This window comes from Annulohypoxylon maeteangense (assembly GCF_022496945.1).
Source record: "Annulohypoxylon maeteangense strain CBS 123835 unplaced genomic scaffold GGS22scaffold_7, whole genome shotgun sequence".
Lineage (NCBI taxonomy): Eukaryota > Fungi > Ascomycota > Sordariomycetes > Xylariales > Hypoxylaceae > Annulohypoxylon > Annulohypoxylon maeteangense.
In genome coordinates this window covers 538,895-556,246 of record NW_025953254.1, presented here as the reverse complement: position 1 = coordinate 556,246, position 17,352 = coordinate 538,895, and the positions used below count along the sequence as shown (strand labels likewise).

At 47.7% G+C, this 17,352-nt stretch overlaps 7 protein-coding genes across 7 annotated transcripts; 1 reads left to right on the top strand and 6 right to left on the bottom strand.

Annotated features, from left to right (window-relative positions):
- The first annotated feature begins 1,075 nt into the window (after positions 1 to 1,075).
- GGS22DRAFT_131330 (short-chain dehydrogenase) lies at positions 1,076 to 2,638 on the top strand. Its single transcript, XM_047958480.1, has 4 exons — positions 1,076 to 1,295; positions 1,365 to 2,022; positions 2,094 to 2,123; positions 2,224 to 2,638. The coding sequence occupies exons 2-4, from the start codon at positions 1,386 to 1,388 to the stop codon at positions 2,586 to 2,588; spliced, it is 1,032 nt and encodes a 343-aa protein (XP_047819450.1). The 5' UTR covers positions 1,076 to 1,295; positions 1,365 to 1,385; the 3' UTR covers positions 2,589 to 2,638.
- Positions 2,639 to 2,655: 17 nt separating this feature from the next.
- On the bottom strand, positions 2,656 to 3,178 carry GGS22DRAFT_161360 (uncharacterized protein). The gene has a single exon (XM_047961081.1). It carries the CDS (start codon positions 2,942 to 2,944, stop codon positions 2,693 to 2,695), a length of 252 nt encoding a protein of 83 aa, XP_047819449.1. The 5' UTR covers positions 2,945 to 3,178; the 3' UTR covers positions 2,656 to 2,692.
- GGS22DRAFT_131321 (uncharacterized protein) lies at positions 3,028 to 4,010 on the bottom strand. The gene is made up of 2 exons (XM_047958479.1): positions 3,727 to 4,010; positions 3,028 to 3,582 (listed from the first exon to the last, which is right to left on the bottom strand). The coding sequence occupies exons 1-2, from the start codon at positions 3,895 to 3,897 to the stop codon at positions 3,112 to 3,114; spliced, it is 642 nt and encodes a 213-aa protein (XP_047819448.1). The 5' UTR covers positions 3,898 to 4,010; the 3' UTR covers positions 3,028 to 3,111.
- Positions 4,011 to 6,341: 2,331 nt separating this feature from the next.
- On the bottom strand, positions 6,342 to 9,277 carry GGS22DRAFT_131273 (uncharacterized protein). The gene is made up of 6 exons (XM_047958478.1): positions 8,759 to 9,277; positions 8,658 to 8,700; positions 7,900 to 8,521; positions 7,599 to 7,834; positions 6,952 to 7,437; positions 6,342 to 6,898 (listed from the first exon to the last, which is right to left on the bottom strand). Exons 1-6 carry the CDS (start codon positions 8,965 to 8,967, stop codon positions 6,761 to 6,763), a joined length of 1,734 nt encoding a protein of 577 aa, XP_047819447.1. The 5' UTR covers positions 8,968 to 9,277; the 3' UTR covers positions 6,342 to 6,760.
- Positions 9,278 to 9,859: 582 nt separating this feature from the next.
- Positions 9,860 to 11,215, bottom strand: GGS22DRAFT_187896 (ICE2-domain-containing protein; the record flags this gene model as incomplete). Its single annotated transcript, XM_047964658.1, has 2 exons — positions 9,860 to 10,630; positions 10,694 to 11,215. The coding sequence occupies 2 exons, from the start codon at positions 11,213 to 11,215 to the stop codon at positions 9,860 to 9,862; spliced, it is 1,293 nt and encodes a 430-aa protein (XP_047819446.1).
- Positions 11,216 to 12,664: 1,449 nt separating this feature from the next.
- Positions 12,665 to 14,528, bottom strand: GGS22DRAFT_161342 (uncharacterized protein). Its single transcript, XM_047961080.1, has one exon. The coding sequence runs from the start codon at positions 14,331 to 14,333 to the stop codon at positions 12,963 to 12,965; it is 1,371 nt and encodes a 456-aa protein (XP_047819445.1). The 5' UTR covers positions 14,334 to 14,528; the 3' UTR covers positions 12,665 to 12,962.
- A 700-nt stretch (positions 14,529 to 15,228) lies between these two features.
- On the bottom strand, positions 15,229 to 17,314 carry GGS22DRAFT_161340 (HAD-superfamily hydrolase). Its single transcript, XM_047961079.1, has one exon. It carries the CDS (start codon positions 16,788 to 16,790, stop codon positions 15,732 to 15,734), a length of 1,059 nt encoding a protein of 352 aa, XP_047819444.1. The 5' UTR covers positions 16,791 to 17,314; the 3' UTR covers positions 15,229 to 15,731.
- Between the last annotated feature and the right edge of the window lie 38 nt (positions 17,315 to 17,352).

Sequence of the window (17,352 nt, the reverse complement as noted above, 5' to 3'; positions counted from 1 at the left end):
AACTACCATGGTACATACATCTCGGGGATGTTGATAATGCGGCACGAGTTACATGTACCTAGAACCTGCATTGAAACACAACCAACAATCTTCGCTTAGCCGGGTATACAGGGAGCCTGCAGGACCACCTATAAACCAAACGAATACGGAGAGATAACTTATATGGTTTGCTTCATTGGATACTAAGATAGACGTCAATCTCGCAAAATATACCCGTTCGCGAAGGATTTACGGAGTGGGTGGTTGGAGATATTGGGAACCTTTGCTGTCGAGTATGGTAATCAGGTAGAGATTACGTGTATACATATCTCAAGTAAGTGATGATACATACCTATAACTAAGAGGAGAAATTAAAGATCATCTCTTTCTTTATAGGTATATTTCAGTTTCCATACTTACTTACCTAGGTAGGTAGGTAGGTAGTCTATGTATTTCTACCAGGTAATAAACATTGAAGTTACCCCGAAAATCAAAGGCAACATTTTCTAAGGTCGTATTATAATGACCGGAACTAGCATAAGTTTGCAAGCCCGTCCAAATAGAACCTATCAAGCCTAGTGAACACCGTCAACAACATAATGAATTATTGGAAATTATTGGCGCGACCAGAATGTTACGTAGGGTCATGGGGGTCCATAGGCTCAAGCTGGCCGAGGAGATACATAGCGATGTTGTGTTGTGGGAGAGGTTATACCTAAGTAAGCAAGCACTTTATATCACAAGCTCAGTTTAAGCTTTATAACATGCTTACTCAGGACCCTATAAATATCCAATATAGGCAGACAACCTTCATGCATATTTGAAGTCACTTCACGTGATGTGACTACCAATATCATACATGATTGGATATCAATGTACGACGTCTTAGGTGACGAATCTTCGGATCTAGAGTTACATATGATCTAGAATCCCGATAAGCAAGCGCTCTTGGATACTCCTTTCGGATAAATCGTGCATAGATGCAGCAAGATATCATTGGCTGGGTGTAATGAAGGTTCCATCCATCATCTGTACGCTTGGAGTTAAAGAACGGCGTTAGAAGTCCATTAGAATATTCGGGATGTGCTTTGCATGTTGACATCATTTTTTTTTCGTATCGCGAAGCTATCAGCGCCGTGGGATTCACCTCGAAACTTAGGTATCTTTAAGATATATGAGGTATTGGCGAAGATGGGCGTGCGAAAGAGTCCAACGTCGAGTATAAAAGGGGGACATGCTCAAAGGTTTTTTTCTAGTATCCTCATGAACACAGACGGCCACAACATATCCAATCCCACGAAAAAATCTATTCTAGAGTAAGTAGCGAAACTTGGCTCTCAATGAAAGCGCAAATAGGGGAATATTTTAACTAACTAGGTTGATAGACTCGACAACCATCTTTTACCATGGCAATGATATCGCAGAACCCCTTTCAGCTCACTGGGCGCTATGCTGAGCGCAACAAATGGGAGGTGATCAGCGGCCCAGGCGACTCTCGTCCAACTGGGCTACAGATAATCGAAGACGAAGGCCTCATCGGAGCTATGAGCAACAAGGTCGTCCTCATCACGGGAGTGTCTTCAGGTATGGGTCCAGAAACTGTCCGCGCCATAGCATCAACGGGAGCCACCATATTCGCAACGGCCCGGAACCTCGACAAAGCGCGGGAAGCTCTCGGCGATTCCCTCCTCGAGACTGGCCGTGTGCACCTTCTATTTATGGATCAGACGGACCTCTCGAGCGTTCGTGCGTGCGCTGATGAGTTTCGACAACAGTGCGATGGCAAGCTCAATATTCTGATCAATAATGCTGGTGTCATGAAAACCCCTGAAGGTCGTACCAAGGATGGGTTTGAGCTGCAATTCGGAACAAACCACTTGTCTCACTTCCTTCTCTTCTATCTACTCAAGGACCTCCTGCTAGCTAGCTCGACACCCGGGTTCCACTCAAGGGTCGTCAATGTTTCGTCTGTAGGCCATCGTGACGGGCCGGTACGCTTCGATAATCTGAATCTCGAGGGCGAATATGATGGCTGGGCGGCATGTAAGTGAAAATAGCCTGTCTCACGAGGCTCGCCTACTTTGAATATAGACGGCTGACGACTTATTCCGCAGACGGGCAGTCGAAGACGGCTAATATCTATAGTAAGCATAAATATCTCCTATAGGCCCCCCTTTCCCTCTCTTCCCCTCTTCCTCGCATTCAAGATACTTACTAAGGCAAATGTGCTGACCCCTAAAACAGTGGCAACCCAAATCGAACGACTCTACGGCGCGCAGGGCCTCCACGGGCTCAGCTTGAGCCCCGGCAGCTTCGCCAGTCCGAACTTGCAGAAATTCTGCCAAGACGATATGGACGCGGCTCAGATGGATGAGCGGATGGCGAAATATTTCACCAACGTGCAACAGGGGTGTGCGACGAGCGTCTACGGCGCCGTGTCGAAAGATTTAGAAGGCAAGGGAGGTTTGTACCTCGAGGGTGCATCGGTAGCTGGGCCGGTCCTTGGCGATTATGATAGGGTTGAGTATGGGTATAATGAATGGGCGTTTGATCGTGAGAAGGAGGAGAAGGTGTGGGAGGTTAGTAAGAAGTTGGTCGGTGTTGAGTGAACAAACGCGGGAATATGAGTGCACATGACTCATAAACATAGAATTGTCGGTATTCATAGAATACTTAGAATAAAGCTCAAAGCAAATAGACTATCACACTCCTTTTACCCTTGAGCCAACATACCTACTCGCATCAGCTGCAGTCCCAAGCCAGTTGAACACGAAATTACTAGCATGTGGACGCACCCATATGGAACAGCATACGACAATGGCCCCTTTTTGTTTGCTCTGCGACTTGACAATAATATCGCTCTTTGAGTTTTATTTGCGTATCCTAGAAATATACGTTCTGCTCCAAGTGAACATGGAAATGATCTCGCTCTCGCAAACATACAAACAACAAACAAGGGATTCATTAAATGACATATCAAACCGGTCCGAAGCACTTCCAGAACCGTTCGCTCGCTGTCAAACCCAGACAGGAGCTCGAATCAAGCCATCGAAAACAAATGCTTCCCAGCTCCGCTTCTTCTTTTTCTACCCGATTTATTTCATGACGATCGTTTATACGCGACAGAGCGTGTTAAAGAGCAACGTTGTGTTTACCACTACTACTACCCAACACATCATCAACGAGGCCCTTCCAAATATCTGTAAGCGTGCCCTGCTCCCTCTCCGCCGGCGTCTCCTCGTGCGCGAACTTGAGCTCGACACCATCCATACCCATGCCCTCGACCTCCGTCAACGCCGACGGGGAGACGAGCTCCGGGTTCGCAGCAACGATGCTGATCTGAGCCGGGGCAATTGGCCCATCGGCAACCTCAGGCGTGTGATGCGTCGCGAAGTTATCCGGGAGTAAGGGCACGCGCAGATGTGCGAATGGGTCGTCGCGCGACCCCTCGAGGGATGCAGAGCCCGGGAAGACGATGTTGTCCATGGTGGTAGTGGCAAGAGCGGCTTTCGGCGCGCTGGAGCCAAAGGTCTGCATCAGGCGCATCGTGCGAGGTGGGGGGTGTGGGCGGTTGGACGATCGGGTGTAGAGGTGACGGGGGTGCTGGTAGCGGCTTGTTAGCTCTTACTTCTTACATACACCTAACTAGGTAACCGGTAGCTCTAGGTGGTCGATCGTCTTTTCTTTCAAGCTACGACGGTAATAAAACTACGGCATGATGATGGAATTTGGTATAAAAACACATACATCCGGATCTATATTCCTCTCCTTGAGGAGCTCTGCATATTTCCGAGAGAGGGGAGCGGTTGTGCTCTTGGTGCTTGTGAGGAGCGTGTTGGACTGAGATGCAGTAGCTGTGGTGGTGATGGAACGGGCGAGCTTTGCAGCTGGACCTGTAAGGCGGGGACCGGCAACCATGTTGGAGATACGGGTAAAGTTTCGTAGACAGGTATGTGATAGACTTGAAGGTGGTATAAAGGTTCAATGGCTTGATACAAGTACTGGATGGGAACAAGAACAGGAACAAAGAAAGTGAGGGGATGATGGGATGATGGAAGGGTAGATATGGTACTATGTAGGTACCGTATTGTTGAGGAGGGATCGGACGTCCGGGGTGAGGTGAGCTGAGCTGACAAGGGACTGATTCAAGGACCTGGCAGCCTGGTTTGGTTTGTTTGCTGTCGTAGTATGTACTGTAGGTCTGAACGCATGCAACAGCTATGCAAAGCTATGCAAGCTCCTGGAGGAATGGGTTGATCTGCTTCTTTATCTAGACCTTGATTCGCTCGGTGCAACACCTCCAACACGGAATTGAGTATTGGTGACTCCAAACGAGCGAGTCGGATATAAAGAGCCAAGAGCGGCAGATGGCTGCTTCGCCTTTTCCCCTTTCAAGGAAGCTTGCGTGGAGCTACGCATAGTTACCTATAGCAAGTCCATAACAAATCCATATTTGATGCTAGGGATTGGTGTTGATCAGACGACATCTTGTCACCTCTTGTCTGCTAGACTCCTAGAGCTCTACACGTGTACCCCTCCAGCCCTCGAAGCTTGGTGTACCTACAATACAGGTACCCACGGACGCAGAATGTCTAATATTAGAGCAATTGGTCGTGTGCCAAGATTCATAGCTGCGGACTATCGCAATAGTGTCTAAAACGGCCAAGATACGATACCAAGTCGAACAAGTTACAGCTCATACCTGTTGACTCGACTGCTCGAATACATAGTAACTCACTGTCATGCTATGAGTTTAGCATCTGCATCAGGACGGGGATGGAACAGATGGATGGATACATAGAAATCAGGGTAGCGGATGATGAATGACCAGCATTTTGGCAGATCGTTTCAAGCGGCACATCCGACCTTGTCGACTTGATAAGAAGCCAATAGGGTTCTAGAATCGGCTGCCTCACCGACAAATCAATCGATTCACTCCCTTGTCCACTCATCCGTTGAGGAGCGGAGCTTCTGTGGAATTACCGAGTAAATCAGTAAATCATTTACAGCATTACCCCAGACATCGATCCCGTTCCATCCCCGATCATCCTCTAGCCTTAACAGGTTTAGTTCTATGCCAACAAAACTCCAGAGCGAATCATGATTCTCCTATTTCACTAATTCTGGACCCTGTCCACATGGCTATCTGTTTAGGTGATTACCGAAAACCGATAGAAGACTGTCCCTGAAGATGAAGAAGAAAAAGAAGAAAAAGAAAAGAAAAGGGGTCACATCATTTTCTTACATACATAGGTACATATCAATCAACCTACATGCCTTTTCTGATCGATGAAAATAACAATGCCATTCTAATAGTTTCCAAGGATGGATATCGAAATAGGGGCTTATCAATAAGGTTGTAACATTAGGCGCGCTTTGTACCTGTTCGTCCCAGTGCAATGGTCGGAGTTTCTGGAGTTTCTCGCAGCTCATCTACCTACAGAGTACAGAAGGCGCATTCAAAACATTTTGCCATAGGCGGATCAACACCAGCTGGCGCTGTATCCGCTCACAGCTGTCACCCAGCTGCTTACTGCTGGCTCTAATCCCCTCGACAGCTGCAAACACTCATACCAACAGTTGGCTTGCAGCTGTGGCCCACTTCAATGCCAGCTGTTGCCGATCTACCTATGGCAAAATGTTTTGAATGCGCCTTCTGTACATAGATCATCCAATAAAACCACCACAACCTACGGTACACCCGATAACTTCGAGGCTCGGTGATAGGCTTGCATATTAGAATCCTCGGATTTGCGATTGCTTATTCTTCTAAATGCCTCTAATTACGCGGCGTCGTAGACCTAAACTAGGCCATCCCAAATAGATAAAGCTTGACTTTGGCCTCGGGAATACGCCCGTAGGGGCTCATGAGTCATGTATCGTTGTCGATGCGATGTCCGATTCCGCTTGGTGGTTTAATTAAGCTATATCGGATTTCACAATCCGAGGACAACTATCTTTTTTTTCCTGAGTAACTCTACATTAAATATCATTGACACCGTCGGTACATCATTCTCCTCCAGACAAGTGGCGTCTCGACTTGCTCTCGGAGTAATTAGGCCAAGTCGCGGACGATGGCCAAGAAATCTTGTTCACTATAATTAAGAGCAGCTAGCCCATTCTGCAGATTGCTTTTAAAGCCATGATTGCCTAAGGGAGGTGTTGGCTTAATATCACATCTACCAAGAGTGGTGTCCGGATATCATTCATGCAGAGGATCGAGGAGCGCCACGCAATCATAGCAGCAGTAAGCAGCCGTCTTACTAATGAATATTGTTAAGGAAGGCGTTATTTGTATTCTTCGGGGCTAGCTGGATCTAAACGCCAACCGTCTCACAGCAGGACCGATGTTGGAACTAAGCAGCTAAGTTACCTATTTTCCTTCGCAGCTGGGATTACCAAGCAAGACTTGCTAAAGACGCTTACCCATTCGATAAATCCTTATCATGAGGTGTGAAAGAGAAAGGGGGTTGGATAGGCTGACCCCTTTACCTCACCTTCTTTAATCCGTTTTAACCTCACAGTCTCCAATATACGCAAGATACACTCATACCGAGCATCAGTCAGAGGTAGTAAAAGTATCATTACTCGTATGTAAAATGCCCGGATGCAATCTGACCTATCTTCTCTATCAGGAACAAGGAGCAATGCATAGTACCATGTCGTCTACCGTTATCTTCATGCTGTCATAAGTCGTAATTCATCGTCCCATGGTATCACTATCCCTAACCTAGTCGTCATTTCCTATAAACATGCCCAGGTGCATAGTATTAGATCCCTATCAATGTTTCCGTTCGTGTATCCTAGCGTTATGTTTCACTTCCTTGGTCTTATTATACGCGCTCTGCATGTTGTTCGTCCAGTTCTTGTCGACTAATAGGTAGACGAAGAAGCTGATAGGTACGGCGACGCAGAAATACTAGGATCACATTAGTCGATGATTAGCTTCATACGGAATCTTGTGGTACGTACAACCCAGATGGTCTGGGTTAACCCCGAGAGGTCCGTCGACATGCTGAAGAAGCTTGACACGAAACTGAGGGGCGCGAAGATGACCGCTAAATACGTAAGTCGTCCTAGAGTCTTGTTCTGCTCGATGGCACGCCGGCTCTCCTCGATCGCCGTGACGGCCGTAGCGACGGCCGCGATACGCTCTGTCCGCGAAAGCAGGTTGTCTATATGCGCCGCCACGATCTCATAGTCCTTCTTCAGGTCGGCGATGCAGTCCCGGCGACCGGAGCCGGATTCGTGGCTCGGGAATATCTTGGTATGGGTGTCGGCCACCATGGCCTTGTAGATGGGCAGGCGACGGCGCCACGTGTGAAGCTTCTTGAGCGACGTGTTGAAGTTCATCGACTCCTGGAGGTCTAATTTCCTCACTTGGAATCGCTCCGGGCTCTCGATCTCCCACTCGATCTGACCAAGCCGTGCGGTGATGTAGCGACTTAATGTTAGCCACTGTATTATGTGAAGTTAGTGATCGTCATTTGCGAATAACTTTACTGGCGGGCAAAATATTTTAGTCATCATAGGTGCTAACACTTTCACGAGAACGGGATTAAAAGTCAGGTCTTAGGACGTGCTGAAACAAGTAATAAATATTCTTGTATGCTACTCACCTCCGCACATATGATCTCCAGGATTCGGAAAGCCATCGCGTTGGGGTTGTGCTCTATAGCATCTATATCTTTCTGTGATGTCTGCCGAATCCAGAATATCAAGTCCTCAAAGAGGCCAGTCCGAGGCGGTACCTCGAAGGGCGTCTTGTTTGAGGGTGTGGGTGAGTTTCTGAAAGGCCGATATCCTCTCCATAGAGGGAATCCCTCTGTTATCGAAGGGTCGATGAGCAATACCCCTATAACGAACGGTAAGCGATACATGTACGGTATATATACAATCTGCGCCTGAGGGATCACTCACCAATAGCCTGCTGAGTATTGCTAGATCGCCTGATCCATAACGACGCCTTGCATCTAACAAGGGCAACTGTTGCTGATTTATCGTCGAATAAGGACTCGTGCTCATTGTCTTCGTCAAGCCTCCTAAGCACGTTGAACCGCCCGGCCTGCTTCAGTGCATCTTCGTAGCTTTTCCGGCTCGTAAAGTACCGGGGCTGCATGTACATTAGACGGAAGTACGATCGCGATCGCGAAACGATATCCAGGTCGGGAAGTTCGACCCATGGATCTCGTGTGTTATACCAAGTATAATCGTTGATATGCTCTCGAAAGAAGAGAGGATCAATGTCTAGTTTAGAACCCAGAAGCTCGATCACATCGCGTGAGAGATCTTCGACGACATATAACCGAGTAGCATCTGGAACCGCAGGGTCATCTAGACACGTTTTTAAACCATTAGGGTCGTCGATTTGTTGCATGGCTGGAGCTGACTGGCCCGAGATAAAATCGATGGCCATAATCTTCGTCCGACTAGCTCTCTCCGCCCGAATCTCTTTTAGATTATCCATGCCCTTGATAAGTTGCCATTTGGTAGGTGATGTCGTCACATCCATCCATTCCGCAAGGTAGCGGAGATGAGGCCACTTTACTCACAATAATCAGTAATTCTTTCTTCAAGTAAACGAACAGAGACGAAAACATGACTACTGAGAGAGCAAATTTCTCAATAGGCTTATCTAGAGCCAAAAACGGATTGGAGAGAGCCTTGGTATTACATACACCCATAGACAAAGATTTTATATGCATGAGATACGGCATAGTCCTTCAAGATCGTCAGCTATAAATCCGCTGAACTAGTATATTTTTGGGGGCACACGTACGACTTGGTCGTCTCCGGAGTCTCCCAGTCCTGCACATGCTTGCAGGGAGATTGCTCGTATATATCCCCATTAAAGTAATCATCGTACCCTTTCCCAAGCTTTCTATCTGGAATTAACAAGTTGGGGTCACTGTCGCCTTGGTCGTAAAGAGAAGGATCTCTCTTCTCATCGCCGTTTACCGAACTTATATCCCGCCTAAACCAATGCATGATATCGGATCACAGTAAATGCAAACGATGTCCCTGGACTCGAGGACGTGGATACTCTATACAATGGAAATCGAAGAGGAAATATGAACATGAAAATCACGCTGGACGAGGAACATGAAAAAAAAAAATGAATATAAACAAGTATAGAAGTGGGAGAAATGACTTAGGTATCTGCTTGTTGTAGAGCCTGCCGTTATATTTGTTAAGCGGGTCTCTATCTGCGCCACATCATGGACGAGGCTCCCGGTGTTACATTGCATGCGATAGGCGCTGCACGTATGACCGCGGCTGAGTTTTTTTTCATAAGAAAATTAGGAGGGGGTTGGAGATTTCAAGGTAGGTATACTAGTATTTACCTCTAACCGATCCAATTCGTGAGGGGTATAGTCTGAGGAGTAGGGGGCTGGAGAGTCCACCCAATGCTGCAAAGAGACAATTTTTCTTTTCTTCTTCTTGTGATGGGACATGTCATATTTCCTTAAATGGGCTACTCCCTTCTTAGCAGGCAATCTGCCACCTTGCTCCATAAATGCTTAGATTGCATGTAGAACCCCTCCCGCAGATGCACGACACGCCTGGCTTAGTAAGACGTAGGTGCTGCTTCGTTGCAACAAATAAAACATGGTCGAATTCAATGGAATGGTATACTGTCCCCAATGCCCCTTAACGCCAAGTGCTGTAAACCTTCGTTTCCTAAGCCGACGACCTTCCATGCCCAATGCTGCTGTCAACAATCAATCACGACAATCATCGACAAACGTCGAAATATATGCGACACTCTTCCTAAGGAAGCTTTCGTCGCCTGTCGTTCTAGATCTGCGTCGAACCACAGGCAAAAAGAAAAAACACATCCCATCCCCTTTGCCCTGTCAAGACTGATGGCCGACCTCGTCTAGTCCGCCTTCAGATGCTCGTTGCCTATACGTAACTCGTTGGCGTAGAGAATCATCGTAGCGGCAACGTTAACCCAACGCCAAGTGTTGCCTCCTGCATCACCGTGTCGGAGTGTCCAACCTTCGTCACCGCCGCTGGCAGAAAAGTGCTGCAGCAGGAGGCTTGTGTAGACGGCGATTAGTATTGAAGGCGAGAACCAAGAGAGGAAACCTAATAAGCGGTTTGCATCGTCCGAGTCGTCGAAAGAGGGCTCATTTATAAGAGACGCGATACCTGACTCCCGTACTGCTGGAATGATACGGGTTGCGCAGTAGAATACGATTAGTCGGTAAACCAGAGAGATCATCACGGAAGGGGCGATAGTCTGAAATGCCGCATATAGGAAACTCAGTGACGAGTAGACGGCTGAAGGCAAGAAGTTAAAGAGGTGGAGAAGAGTTGAGTAGCTTGCCATGATGATAGGCGGAAGAGGTGGGAATTCCGGTTGGTTGGCAGCTTGCTCCGCAGCGGCGGCTTGGGCCTCCGATGATTGGACATAGTCTGTGAATATCTGGTAGACGCATAGAACAACGTAGGCGAATATGAGAGACGATTCTACAGGATTTCCACGCCCAGTACTGATTCCTATAGCTCCCAGAAAAATGGCAGATGTGACGGTCACGCCGATGAGTATCGCATCAAGATTGTTGATAGAGGGGAACGACGCGACCCGCCATAAGAAGTAGACAGAGCTAGCAATGATGGAAGCTGACAAGATTAGGAGAATGAGCTAAAGATAGATTAGCACTTAAGAAAAGAAATGTCAGTTTGTGACAGATAGAATAATACTCACGACCCAGGTGTCGCTTCTTCCTCTATTCACAAGCTCCCGTGAGATCCAACCTGCAGCCTGGATGACCAACAGCGTGCAGAATCCTTCGGCAAGCTGGAAAACGGGGCTAGAGTAGCGTAGAGTCTTATCCCAACCGCCGAGGGTTACTGATTCTACCAGACCGCCATTGCCGAAGAACCAGTCAGTCCAAGTACTGTGTTTTTGAGTGCCGAGGCCGCCGATTGTTCTCGACACCCAGTCTGTGCTGTTGGCATCAACGGCGAAGTTGTGAAGGGACCAGATTAGGAGTGTGGGGATGACAACCCATTGGGAGGTTTGAAGAAGCTTGGTAAATGCCCATCGTACGCGCGAGTTCTCGGGAGTAGCGAGCTTGACGGTGCTGTAAAAGAGATAGAAGAGAAATAGGGAAAGGCTGTAAGCCAGCCCACTATCGCGTCCGCCTACATCGAAGGAGACAGGTATAGACAGGACGATGATTAGCAAAAAGATGAAACTGGAGACGATGCGAAAGAACCACCACATGGGCGCGTTAGTGGTGGCTGCTGCCGCGCCGACCTAGCGAGGCGTTCGGCCAGGGCTGGTTTTGGGTATGATGTTTGGTATTTTCGAATTCGGAGGATGCCGTAGTTTTAAGCCGTCGAGAGTTGTAATACTTGTATCGATATCGATGGGATTCGACCGGATCGATGGCAGCGCGTCACGACGAGATGATTAAATCGGCTGAGATCATCGGCGATAAGTTTATGAAGTTGCAAGAAAAACCGTCGCGTCGGGAAGAGGGGTTAAGTTGTCTGTTCTTCGTCCTTCGTGCTTCCCTAAGCAAGATTTTAATTTTTTGATCGAGGTGGCCCTAACGAGAACTAAACTAACCTAAGAGTTTATTTCCTAGGCGAAGGTTTCCCACTTGACGGACTGAACCTTGGAAGCTGCCAGGTGGCTTATCGTTTATCTGCACGTGGCGGGTGCGCTGAACGCTCAATATTGAAATCTTGAATGCCGAGCACTGGATCCTGGACAATATGTACGTTTGGTTTACTTTATTAATTATGACAATTTCTTTTATATGTGCAAAAGGAGAGAAAGAGATTGATCAAATGGAAAATATTAGGGAGCGTCGAAAACCTCACTATGGTTAACGATGAATAACCTTGAAGTTTTTTTTTTCTCTCTTCTTTTCCACTAAAGTGAAGAAAAAGGCATGTGCTACAGTATCAAGAAAGGTCGCGTGTACATCATGCATGTACCCATCACTCATCAGTTCAGACAATGGTGCAAGGCACGAGTTGGGCTGGGTGGTGACCCACTGTAGCTTACAAGCTTTTAGGTAACTTTAGCTGTTCTAAGTAATCATTCACCGCCCTAGTCCATTTAGCTCACTGATCTGTCCAGCTGCCAGCTTTAGAGGTAGCCATCCCGGTCATGAACCCCTGCCCCTCCGTCGTCATACCTCCCCCAATGATATCTTTCGTCACACGAGACATTAATATCCGGCTCTTCTTATTCTTTAGCAACATCTATTAATTACAGGTTGCTGTGAATGCTCAATAAATCAATCCTTGCTATATATCTCTTGAAATTTTATTTATAAATCCTAGGCATTCAAGGGCTTAAGAGGCTTGAGAGCGAACGATCGTGGAGAGGAAGACCCCATTGGACAACTCACCGACAAGCATCTGAGGTTCTATTTGCTCAAGCGCAGCATTAGCCTACATACATGTACCTAGTAGTTACTTCTGGGTCTTGTCCTTCGGATGTCCATTATCTATAAGATCTACTTACATATGTAGCTTGAAGTGGCCGCCAATTAGATATAAAAAAACCTGAAGAATATTTATTAATACATGATCTACATAGCCGGATACCCTATAACTTGCCTATTACCTACGACGTACATTAATAGCGTGTTTAGGTATGTCATTATTTCAAGTACTAGGCATGTACTAAGTAATGCAAGGAGAGCAATGTCAGATTTGACTGTAACTATTGTTTAGCGTCTATTCCAAGGTACTTTCAGATATCTAGGTAATTTGTTATATACCGACAGGATTAAGACGAGGAGATAAAGCATAGAATTCATTCATAGAATCATCTATAAAACGCACACATCGGGAATAATAGCCATCATCAAACGATATAGGCAGCGCAATTAAACCCCGTCCTCTGACGCCTTACCGTACCACCGCCCAAGAATCCGAAGACATAAAGTAAATGGGTATCTCGTGTGAACTAAACAACGTGCTTATCCCAAGTCAATCCTCCCTTCAACTGTCTAAGAATCCAGCAAAGCAAGCACTTCCGCGAGGCGTGGAAATATGGACTGCCGATTGGCTTCGTCGACAAGCATTCGCATCTCCTCCCTCCATTTACCGTCCTCCAAAGATTTCAGGCCCCGTATATGTTTCGGCGACAGCTTCCCCACAGCCTCTACGAACGTATCGTCGTACTCTTTGGCATTCTTTCGACATACACTACCGATGCGAGAGTCTGTATCCAGCGTTGCCATGATCACTTCACGCATCACCGTTAGAATGTGAACCCGGTTGCGGAAGGTGACGTGCTTGTCGATCATGGCGTTCATCCTCTTAAGGAGCTTCTGAAGTTTGAAGGCTGTAGACTGTCCTATTGTATCTTGTCTGGTTTCGGATTCTTTATCAAACTGGCCAGTCCAACCCAATTGAGTCTCGGCTCGATCCACGACCCATGTGAAATTACATGATTGTTCCTTACGTCCCGAACCTTGATCGTCCAAGTCCATCTCATCTGGATTGATGTCGACGCTATCATTCGCATTGGCATCGTCATTATCATTGGGTCCGTCACCCTCGTCCTCATTAGCATCATCAATTACATCCGCGGTATGGTACGAGGTTGCGTTACTGTCCGAATCGGCGACATTATTCGCAGGAATGCTGTCGCTTGGATTTGAATGGCGAGCTGCGTTCGCGTTCTTGCGTATACTAGTCTCCGCTTTACTAGATGCAGTAGATTTCTGTGCTGAAGGTAGCCGGGGTATAGGTTGCGGGGGGAGGGGTGTATAAGGGCTTTGGTGCGTATGAGGCTTATTAGGCGCAACTGGGTTAGGCGTGATAGAAAATCCAGCTTGGTTCTGGGATGCGCCTGTAGCATAAGGAGGGGGAGGCGGAACCCCCGTCCCAGGTGAAGGTTGTGGCTGAGATTGCGGTTGAGATTGAGGTTGAGATTGAGGTTGAGGCTGAGGTTGAGGATATGGAGGATACGGGGGATACATGTTCGGTGCTGGTGAACCGTACATTGGCATCGGTATTACCTGATGAGGCTGACCCGGGGTCGCCGGGGGATAGACGTAAAATCCGACTTGGTGCTGCATTGGCGGCGGTGGTGGCGGTGGTTGCGGTCCATACCCAGGCGGTATAAAAGGTTGTTGCATAGGCGCATTCGGAATTGGCTGCGATTGTGCTTGCTGGTTCGACTGTTGGTCGGGTGTTCCATAAGGTTGATTCATTGGCAAAGGATCATGTGGCCTCATAGGTGTCCAGGAGCTTGGATTTTGTATCCTCTCTTGGTTCATTCGGTGAATGGATTTAGATATCTCTTCATCACGCATCGCGGCGTTTACTAGGAGATGAATAAACTCCTTAGGCGTTCCCTTATAAGGATCCATGTCTCCTAAAATATTGTAGAAGGACTTTCGTCTCTCTTCCTCTTCCTTCGCTACTCGAGAAGCATAATGCTTAGAAGTCGCGGCCGTAGTGGCGGTTGCGTTGAAACCATTGCGCTGTTTCTCGTTCTGGTTCTGGTTCTGGTTCTGGTTTTGGTTCCCAGATTGCCCATTGGTAGTTGATTTGCGACTGGGTGTCTGAGTTTGAGGCCCGGTATACGCAGGGACATACTCCAGAGGAAATTTCAACTATAAAGGCAATATTAGCAACATTTTCAGTGCCTAGCCTAGAGAGTAATGTGAAATCCTGACCACTTGCGGTTTTTGCGCCGGCCGTATTGACCGCGGAGCTAGAGCGGGAGCGGGAGCAGGTGCTGGTTGTAGGGGTGGTCGCGTTCGCGTAGGAGCCGTCGAAGGTTTATTCGTTGAAGTCGTAGCCTGCGCTGGCCTTGTCGAGCTGGCAGCTTCTGTTGTGGGTATCGTCGCTTGCGTCGTCGCTGGTGCTAGCACTGGACGCGCCGAGGGCTGTTGTGCTGGAGTTGAGACTTTCGACTTGGAAGCCATGATAATCCTAACCTCAGAGGCCGACAGAGTCCTCTATCATACTATATGTGTAGGTATGACAGAAGAAATCTCTGAGTGTGCACCGTATAAGATGTATTATGTACGAGGTAAGTTATTATCATTGGCCTCTACGCGCAACATTCAACATTGAACTTCATTAAATCAATTGAACTTAAAAGTACCAACATACTAAATGCCATGTACCTACGTACTACCAGGATACGGAAACATGTCCAGGGTCCGCCACGTGTGGCTGTGCACAGTGGCTTACTAACCACCCATAATAAAAGTGCCTAGTACGATTTCCGATTTCCGATCTGCTAATTCATCATGATGTATCTCGAAATGAAGGGCAACATCAACGTTAATATCTATCTCAGTCCTCTATCGAACACTACTCCAAATTCAACTCATTAAAGGAGGCGAGATGAGGATGAAGTTGGACTCATTAAAACCTAGCAAATCCCCAAGACACCTGACCTAATTATTTATATCTACCTAAATTAAAATGCCAACGTGGAGCTGAAGACGAAGAATGGTTGTAGGCTACTTGGGTATACAAGGGCTCGGCAGCATGGGACTTTTCGCCGCAGAGCGTACAAGGTTCCTAGCTTATAATCCGAGGGTCCCAAATCAAGCCTTAGGTGGTCATCGCCGTGAATTCCAAAATCAAATCCGCAGCCCACGATTGAAACAACGTTTTGACCAAATACGAGATAGAATTTCCTAACGCCAGCCTGCTAAAACTCCGAGTCAGTCTCCCTAATGATCCGGCTCATCCAAGTACACAGAAACCGTCAGACAGGTATATGCCATGCCATGCCATGCCGAAAAGACTCAGTTCAACACAGCTGCCCCCTTCTCCAACGCCCACTCCACCGCCTCCATGACGTTCTTCGCGGTATGGTACGGCTTATGCTTAGGTACCGAGCCAGGGACGTAGACGCCCGTCTCGACAAGTATGCTTCGCCACTCGATCCCGTGCTGGGATTGAAATGCGTTCGCGCCGGCGATGTCGCTCTCGGGGTTATCGCCGATCATGTAAACCGTGCCGATCTCCTTGGAAGAGTCCAAGCTTTTACCGTATTCCCGCAAGATGCGCTCCGCGTACACGTACGTAGCCTCAGTCGGCTTGCCGAATCTTGTATACTCCAAATCTGTTCCGGTCTTGGTTTTCCAGAGCGCTCCTAAGGCCTCCTTGAATGCGCCTTGGGCGAGCCGTGGCTGTTCGTGCTCGGTGCACCACTCGAAGTCTGGGTTGCAGAAGAATAGCTTTGGCTGGTCGTCTTGTAAATACCCGTTGTTTGGCAATGAGACGTCGCCGTTCTTCGACGAGACCGTTCCGAGCAGGCCGCCGCTGGATAGAAGGAGGTCCTGGACGACCTGGAGGTCAAGATACCAATCACGTGGCGAGCTCCAGCATAAGATGGCGGAGATAGGTGTTGTGCGCAACTCTGGGCGCTCGCTGCCGTGCTCATCGTGATGCGCTCTTGTTATCTCTGGAAATGCGTGGATGTGTTTACAGGTGGCCATGATATCGGATGAGGTAACGACATTCTTGAAGCCGTATGCGTGCGCCACTCCCCGAATCTGTTGACCGTGTCCGCCAAGCACCAGAATTGTTTTGTCGCCGTATTCCGGGACGAGATCGAAGTAAGGGGTATGTGACTGTACGAATTGCTTGGGGCTGAATGTAAGGCCAAGTCGTTGTCCAACTCTGTTGACGTGCGCTTCTTCGGTGTGTCCGCCACCATTCGTCAGGAACATGAATGGTACATTCTTGCGCTGTAGCAACCTAATAGCATCGCTGGCTCCTGGAAGGGGTTTCTTGCCCTTGACGAGCACGCCGTCGATGTCGAACGCGAACGCGACTGAGCGTTCTTTGACTGGAGCCATGTTTTTCTCTCTCTATTTATTTTGGGATTTATGTTTCTGAAATTGAATCCCAGCCTTGAGATATTATTACTGATGGTCCAAATTAGTGGCGTCACTTAGCCAATCCAACGACTTCGCTTTAGAGGTTATGGTTTGTGGTTGGCGCCGTGGCAGCTTTCGCAAGCTTTTGGAGGCTTTTACAAGCTCTCAGGAAATCAATATCCTTAGGCTCCAAGGTTTGTCTTGTCTTTCCTTTAGGGGGCGCCAGATAGCGACAATGGGTACCAGCCTGAAACCTACGTCATGCGCCGAATACTGAATCATAACAGCAAAGATAAGCGTGAATATGTAGACGTGGATGTAGGCCAGGTTGCAGGCCTCTTTTTCTTATGAAGATAAAACATCTGCAGACGGGATTCATGTAGCCAGCCACGTATGACGAGCCGTTTGCCTACATACTCTATTGATAAGCCATCCTTCCCTTGCGCAGCAATGGGTCAACAATTTAGAGCACAGAGTATCAGCTTGACAAACACAATCAAGAGGTAAACTTCGCGACTATTCGCAATATAAGTAAGCTTAA